Below are 7,968 nucleotides of genomic sequence, written 5' to 3'. Positions count from 1 at the left end.
AAGAGCTCTGAAACTTTTATTATAATTCCGATCATTTAATTCACATTTTTTTTCAATTCTCTGGTGCTATAGATACAAAAAATATAATTAGTTGAGATGACTATATAATTATATATGTTTTAAGAAATATAATTATTTTAATATAATACATGTATACAATAAAATGAGATGACTCTTTTAACAATTTTATATTTTGCAAGCATCGAAGAAAAGTAATATTATAAAATATCCATATCGTTTTAATCGAGTTTTTATTCTGAAAAACTCGTTTTATTTCTTATGAAATTGATGAAATTGTATGTAGTGTGTTCTTTTATATGATCAACTACCGTGTTTTTCTTATGAGAAATAATGAATTATATTGAGTGCAACCAAAATTAAATTAGTTGCAATTATTTTGGCAATAGCAATTATTTTTCGTTTTAATCCCATTTATTAAATTTTTACTTAATGTACAAATTTTCTGTAAATTCTGTAGAACGCATTGCTTTATATCGGATGTTGGAACAATTTATAAATTAAATATTTAATATCCGTCGAAACAGATGAAAAAAATTATATCATCTCAATTCTTCTCTCGAGTTACGTTACTTCATTCGCGAGATGTAAGAAATTTCTGAAAAATAATTCTCGCGCATAAATTTCACACATGGAAAATATTCCAATCGTGCATTCTGTACTAAATAAATAATCCATCCAGCCCCAGCACCTGATCTCGTCGCGTCGCGTCGCGCAGGAGCCGCCGAGCCCCGGAGTCGAGTCGAGTCCGAGGCCATGCGTGTCGCGCAGGACAAGATTAATAAATCGCATGCGGAGGCCTCTCCACCTTTCTCTCGCGCCGACGCGCGTGCTGCCCGCGAAAAAAATCCACGGGTAAAGCCCATTTGCCGTAGGACCGCGTAAATCACCGTCATTGTCTTGTTGCTTTATTACCCTCCCCCTTGTGTCCGGTGAGCTCTCTCTGGCCGCTGCCACCGCGAGGGACGCGTCCCTCGCAACGCGTGTACGACGCGACGGACGCATCAGAGGCGCATAACACACGTGCGTGTGCGAGCGCATGCACACATATACATACGGCGGAGACGCGGAGGGACGCCGGCGCGGCAAACGAGGCGTTAGGGTTAAGTTAATTCAACCGGCTCTGCCTCCCAAGTAGCGGCAACGGAAAACGTGAATCGCCGCTCGTCGGAAGTGGCCACGGATCGTTTCTGTATTACCCCCACGGCGCGATGGCGGCAGCGCAGAAGAAACCGCGCGCAGTGTGGTGGCGGCCGCGGTGCCGCCAACAGTCGGGGATCTTTGATCATCAGAAGGGGATTAGGTGGATGAATATAAGTCAGTCCTCTCCTCCTCTTTACCTCTTCCCTCCCCCCTCCTTTTTCCTCCTCTCTCTCTCTCTTTCTGTCTTTTCTTCCTCCCTTTTCCCGCCGCCGCCCCGCCCGCCTTTCCACCCTACGCGAAAATGACTAATGCGTTTCGCGTACCCGAGAATTACCGCGGGGATAATGCGAAGGTATGGGAGTCCCGTCTGTCGGGTGGTGCGCGCCTCGGGACGCATTATGTATGGTAGCCTAATTTTATTGCGCCATTCAAGAGAGAACGCCATCGTGCGTTCCCATCGCACACGGGATATTCTTTTCGCTATGGAGATTATGGCGCAAGACCCTCTCGCGGAGTAATATCGAAAATTATGGCCGTTGCGCATAGTCTCCTCAAGAGACTGTGTCGCGAAGCGAAAATTCCACCTCCTCGCACCGAGAAATCGCTGCGGATATCGTCGCGAAAAGCGAGTCTACATGGTATGGTTTATATTCACGATTTACATTGTATCTGTATTTATATAGTACATCGTTGCTAGAATGCTTAGGCAAGAACTTCAGAGGCATATTGTTTGAATTAAAAATAAAATAGTTTATATAAATAAATATGTTGTGGATAACAAATGAATTTTTATAATCGCATTTGTAAGATTATTTTATTACAAGTATCTTAACAAGCAAGGAAAAGACTATAATAGTTGTACTCCTACAATTAAAATAATACAGTTATATAATACATATTCCTTAATTTTTTAATAATCATTAAATTTCTATTACTAAATTACGATTTACAACAAAGGTTTTAAATATTTGTCATGTAAATTAATATCTATTCATGGATTAGTGTACTCCTTTAAAAAATTTGGAGTATTGAATATTTTACGTATATCAATATTAACGTCGCAATTGCCTAGCATTGAATCTTTAATCTTATTGATAACATTGATCGATCGAATGCAATAATACATTGTACCAGTCTTTAAAAAAAAAAGCTATAAGTTTATCATATATTTATGAACCTTTCTTTCTAATTTAGTATATATATAAAAAATTTATTCGAAATGTATCCTAGAGTATTCTAGCAATACTTGTATATATTATAAGGTATTTATATTTTTCATGTTATATTATATATACGCATATTATATTACACTGTAAAAAAATTTCTAGAAACTCAGACACATTTTTGTCTGAATTTTCAGATCTAGGTATCTAAAGAAAATTTCAGACAATCCATCTTAATCAGAGTCGTTTTTCTAAAAGTTCAGAAGAATTTGTCTGAAAATTGAAGCGTGTCTGAAAATTCAGATAGCACTCCGTCTTCAAAGGAACTGCAGACACTTTGTCTGAAGTTTCAGTCTGTCTTTTTTTACGGTGTACCTACAGCGAGCTTTCTCCTTAGCAAGATCTCGTCCGTGGCGAGCGTGGTGTGCGCGAGCGTAGATCACATTAGCTACGGTCGTACGCTATTCGCAGATGCTACCAGAGTGCCATCGACGAGACGGTCGCGGTGCAGTTGCAATTCCGAAAGAATGCATTACGATAACATGCGAGCCGAGTGTTAATTCGCGCTTATCCGGCGATATGGATCATAATTTTGGTCGCGAGCGCACGTCATCGCGAATATTGTCCGCGTATTCATCTATTTGTGTATACAAGGTGCTTCACTGATATCTTAGTATTTCATTCAATTTTCGTTAAACCATTGAAAATTGAGATCCTGATAAAAAACACTGGAGAATAATATTGAAATTAATTTTTAAATAGGACGATAGAACTAGAATATTAATTAATTGATTTTTGACACAGTAACACATTGATTATTATCCCAAAAATATTATTAGTCTAAAGATTGAAAGCTGAACAAAGTAATAATATGTAGAAGATTTACTAAAATTAAATTAAAAAATTGTTACAAAAGACGATCATTAAAATATAGGTTTATTCTTGGTATTTTTATAACAATATCAATATCTATAATCGAAGAGTGAGCTTTCTCAACCGATGAGACACCCTGTAAATGAGCGAGAAACGCGTGGATATCCCAACATCGGGTTGCAGATATTTAAGCCTATCAGAGTATAAGCCGGTAAGAGTGAAGAATGCGCTGATACTCCGGATTTAAAGTGTATTTGTTACGCACTATTATTAATACGCGTGATGTATCTACCATGCAGGAACATATCCGTAGGTTAGTTAAGCCTATAGGAAAGCCTTTACATATCTGTAAAGAAGACCAGATGCGCGCGACAGAATTAATTAACGTAATTGTTAGTATCAACGGAACGACGGATAATTTTTTAGTTTGCGCGTGTAAGTTATCGCTTAGAAGATCTGGTTTAGAATTATTGTGTCGTAAATTTCTAGAGCGGATGCTGTATCGTTTTCTTTTTGAACATTTGAAATTCTCTTCTGGTTATGCAATATTTTTCTAACGATTTCCTTCGGTGTGTATTACGTATTATGAAAATATGGCATGATTTTAACAAGAGCAAAAAGAAGATTAAAGTAAATTATATAAATGTAAATGGCGTTTCTTTTACGTTACGCGACTGCATAGCACGCGCGATGTAATTTCAATTTGTGGAAATGTCAGAGTACAAGAAAAATTCTGACCCTATGTCTCTATTAATCTTTCTCGCTATCGCTTTGCGCTTTCACTCGTTTTCCCACGTATGTAGTTGCGTTTATCTACGAACAAATCTACAATATCGTGCATCAACTCAGTTAACGACATTAAAACCAGCTGTAAAAGCAACATTGAAAAAAAGTATATTAAGAAAGATTTAAAAATAGATAAGTAATACGATGAGTCATCAAAATTACATCTTATAAAAAATCACAATTTAATCACAAATCATATTCTTAGATTGATTAAATAATACTGAAATAGATCTCAGAAATTGTGGTAATTTTTTGTATAATACGTTTATATATATGTATAGTGAATTTCAATTTATTGCATTAATTAATGAATAATTAAGTATTACTTAATTGTTTGTGCAATGTAAATATGAGAGTTCTAAATTTATATTATTAAATTATTATTTATTGTTATTTATTTATTTTCATTTTATTTAAATTTAAAATTATTTTCGATAGAAACTATAATTTTTTGTCTATATTTTAATGGACATCAAAATACATTTGCTACATTTTTTATTAAGCTAAAATATAGCATAATCGTCAAAACAAAAATTACAAATTTTATGAACAATTCCGTTGTAAAGATAAAAAGCAGGAAATATATATTTCTCTATTTCGGAATTAACATAATTAAAACAAATTGTGATAATCTTGAAAATTCACTGCTTATGCGAGTTTTAAAGCATGAAATTTAACTAATTTGAATAAAACGCTAAGCATACATTGTCATCAATCTTTACCGATCAATCTCGTTTAAAGTGTGTTATTATCATATTCTTATAACACATATTCTCTACAATATTACGGAAAAAATAGTATTGCTTGATTTACATGCATATTTATATATAAATATTAGTGCTTTTCATTACTTTAGTTGAAACGAATGGAAGGATTGTAACAATAATAACATTGCTTGAGATAAAGTTAAAATAAATTATATAAATGCAAGTGGCGTTTTTTTACATTACGCGACTAATTAATATGTGATGTGTCATTAATTAACATGCGACGTGTCACTGATTAATGTGCGCGAATTAATGCGACGAATTCTTTTATTTATTCATCTTTATTTATCTATCTTATCTGATATATGTGGAAATGACTGGTATATATTACGTTAACATTGGCATTCTTTCCCCGAGAAAAGATCCGTACAATAGAGAGTTCATATCGGAAATATAGACGAACTTTTTACAATTAGTGAATATTTTCAAAATGTTAACCTCTATTATATATCTTTATTTTGTGTTATTATTCATGACAAAGATAATGCATGGCCAAGGACATTCGTGTCTCTGTAAATATCTATTGTATTTTTTACATTTTTTAACATTATGTGAATATTAAGAGTATGTATTAAAATGAGTATATTATTTTTTACAGGTAGTCTGCCGGATTCAGATTTTGCGACTGGTGTCAATCTCATTTATTATAAATGGTTCGTATTTGTGGAAGAGTATCTTAAAAAATAATAATTATATCAATAATAATTAAAATAAATATTCGCGCGATATAGCAATAACGAAACTCCTGCAACGATCGCCTACCCTATCACAGCGCCAAAAGAGATGTTAAAAGTGTTAGAAGATAAGCGGACAATCTTTTACATCTTTGGATATACGCAATCTCCGGAAAACGAATATGTCCAGTTAATGATGGAAGGTATTGCATTTCTACGATAGACAAATAAAGCATTTCAAAATTGATAAATGATACAATGAGTCATCAAAATTATATCTTATCAAAAATCACAGTCTAATCACAAATCATATTCTATGATTGATTAAATAAAACTAAAATGGGTCTCAGAAATTGTGATAATTCTTGATATAATGTCTGTTAAATCATATTGTTTATTTTCATATTTATAGTAAATCTCAATTTACTTGCATTAATTAACAAATAAATAAGTATTGATTTTTTATATAACATAAATTGAAATAATGCATTCTGAATAATAAATTTTGCAATAAATTGTGATATATTGGTATGAAAAATTATCAAGGATAATATTGAATTCTTTCATAATTCATGGCTTTTCATACTTGTATATTTTTAAAATTCTGTTCGGATTATGCAATTTTTTTCTGTAACAAATGCCTTCGATGTGCACATTACGTGCACATCATAAATATACAGCATGATTTTAACAAGAGCAAAAAGAAGGTTAAGAAAAATTATATAAATACAAGTGGCGTTTTTTTATATTACTTATGAGCGACTGTCGTTAACATGTGATCTGTCATTAATTAACATGTGCACAAATTAATGAGATAAATTTTTTTATTCATTTATCTTTGCTTATCTATCTTTTGCATCTAATATATGGAGATGGAACTGGTATATATTACGTTAACATTGTCATTCTCTCACGCAGAAAAGATCCGCACAGTAGAGAGTTCATATTAGAAATATAGACGGACTTTTCACAGTTTGTGAATATCTTCGAAATGTTAACTCCTATTATATATCTTTATTTTCTGTTATTTCTCATGACAAAGATAATGCACGGCCAAGGAAATTTGTGTGTCTGTAAATACGTGTTCTATTTTTTACATTTCTTAACATTACGTGAATATTAAGAGTGCGTACTAGAGTGAGCATATTATTGTTTACAGGTAGTCAGCCGGATTCAGATTTTGCGGCTGGTGTCAATCTCGTTTATTATAAATGGTTCGTATTTATGGAAAAATATCTTGTAATAATTATATCAATAATAATTAAAATAAATATTCGCACTTTATAGCAATCACGAAACCCCTGCAACAATCGCCTACCCCATCACAGCGCCAGAAGAGATGTTAAAAGTGTTAGAAGATAAGCGGACAATCTTTTACGTCTTTGGATATTTACAATCTCCAGGAGACGCAAATGTCCAGTTAATGATGGAAGGTATTGCATTTCTACGATAGACAAATAGATCATTTAAAAACAGATAAGTGATACAATGGGTCATCAAAATTATATTTTATCAAAAATCACAATCAAATCACAAATCATATTCTTTGATTGATTAAATAAAGCTAAAATGGGTCTCAGAAATTGTGATAATTTTTGATATAATATGTCTATTAAATTATATTGTTTATTTTTATATTTATAGTGAATCTCAATTTACTTGCATTAATTAACAAATAAATAAGTATTGATTTTTTATATAACATAAATATAAAAAATTCAAATTTATATTATTAAATTATTATTTATTGTTATTTATTTATTTATATTTTATATAAATTTAAAAATATGTTCAATAAAAATTATAATCCTTTATAGTTCTTATTCTAGTTTCTTTATTAAATTAAAGAGAGATACAACAAAATACTTTTTGCATTATCAGCACTCTGTTATGAAAGAACGGACAACATTGTGTTACTCGATTGGAGTAAATATTCTAAGGACACTTACTGGAGGTCTTTCCAAAACGGCGAAAAAGTAGGCAGTTTGTTCGCACAAAGTATACGACTGCTTATAAATAGCGGCCTCGATATATCAAAGATTTATATCGTCGCGCACTCCTTGGGTGCCCACATAGCTGGTTTTGCCGGTAAATGCAACGACTTTGTAATACCTCGCATCACAGGTATGTGATTAAATTAAAATTGAAATCTTCACAGCATCTGGATTTTTTTTTAACTTGTGGAAATAATGATACTAAATGATAATTAAAATGGAGGACCTGCATATTTAAATTTAAGGTTATTTTAACTTATTGTTAACATAATCCGCCACTGTTTCCTAACATATTGTTATATTTACAATAATTTCTTATCCTTGACATTAGATAATCTGATATTTAAACGTTAATTTTTGAGCAATGGCGTGATTCCATTAATAATTTTTATTAATTAATTTTTTTCTTAAGTTTGCTTAGATATTTTTGTCTCACTTATGACGCTCGCTGCTAAAAAAATATCAAAAAATTTAATTTATAAAAGTAATAGACTTTTTTGTAAGATCTTAGTCCAAAAAGATAATTTAATAATATTTTTTTTTTACAAAT

At 32.1% G+C, this 7,968-nt stretch overlaps 2 protein-coding genes across 2 annotated transcripts in view; both read left to right on the top strand.

Annotated features, from left to right (window-relative positions):
- The first annotated feature begins 1,671 nt into the window (after positions 1-1,671).
- LOC115236804 (lipase member H-like) overlaps positions 1,672-7,968 on the top strand; it is a 7,574-nt gene continuing 1,277 nt past the window's right edge. Inside the window, exons 1-4 of the mRNA XM_029809496.1 lie at positions 1,672-1,799; positions 5,349-5,403; positions 5,482-5,627; positions 7,306-7,548. Coding sequence (XP_029665356.1) covers positions 1,691-1,799; positions 5,349-5,403; positions 5,482-5,627; positions 7,306-7,548 — 553 coding nt within the window. The 5' untranslated portion in view covers positions 1,672-1,690. The remainder of the gene's footprint in view (positions 1,800-5,348; positions 5,404-5,481; positions 5,628-7,305; positions 7,549-7,968) is intronic.
- LOC115236807 lies at positions 6,311-6,946 on the top strand. Its single transcript, XM_029809498.1, has 3 exons — positions 6,311-6,497; positions 6,584-6,638; positions 6,712-6,946. The coding sequence occupies exons 1-3, from the start codon at positions 6,416-6,418 to the stop codon at positions 6,875-6,877; spliced, it is 303 nt and encodes a 100-aa protein (XP_029665358.1). The 5' UTR covers positions 6,311-6,415; the 3' UTR covers positions 6,878-6,946.

This window comes from Formica exsecta, unplaced genomic scaffold (genome assembly GCF_003651465.1).
Source record: "Formica exsecta isolate Colony F162 unplaced genomic scaffold, ASM365146v1 scaffold26, whole genome shotgun sequence".
Classification (NCBI taxonomy): Eukaryota; Metazoa; Arthropoda; class Insecta; order Hymenoptera; family Formicidae; genus Formica; species Formica exsecta.
This window is presented reverse-complemented; position numbering and strand designations above follow the sequence as displayed.

What these genes read in the sequence shown, in the direction of transcription:
- LOC115236807 (XM_029809498.1), top strand. Translation starts at nt 6,416, where the DNA reads ATGTTAACTCCTATTATATATCTTTATTTTCTGTTATTTCTCATGACA. An exon ending in CCAAGGAAATTTGTGTGTCT is followed by an intron (nt 6,498 to 6,583) that starts GTAAATACGTGT and finishes TATTGTTTACAG; the next exon opens with GTAGTCAGCCGGATTCAGAT. An exon ending in AATCTCGTTTATTATAAATG is followed by an intron (nt 6,639 to 6,711) that starts GTTCGTATTTAT and finishes CGCACTTTATAG; the next exon opens with CAATCACGAAACCCCTGCAA.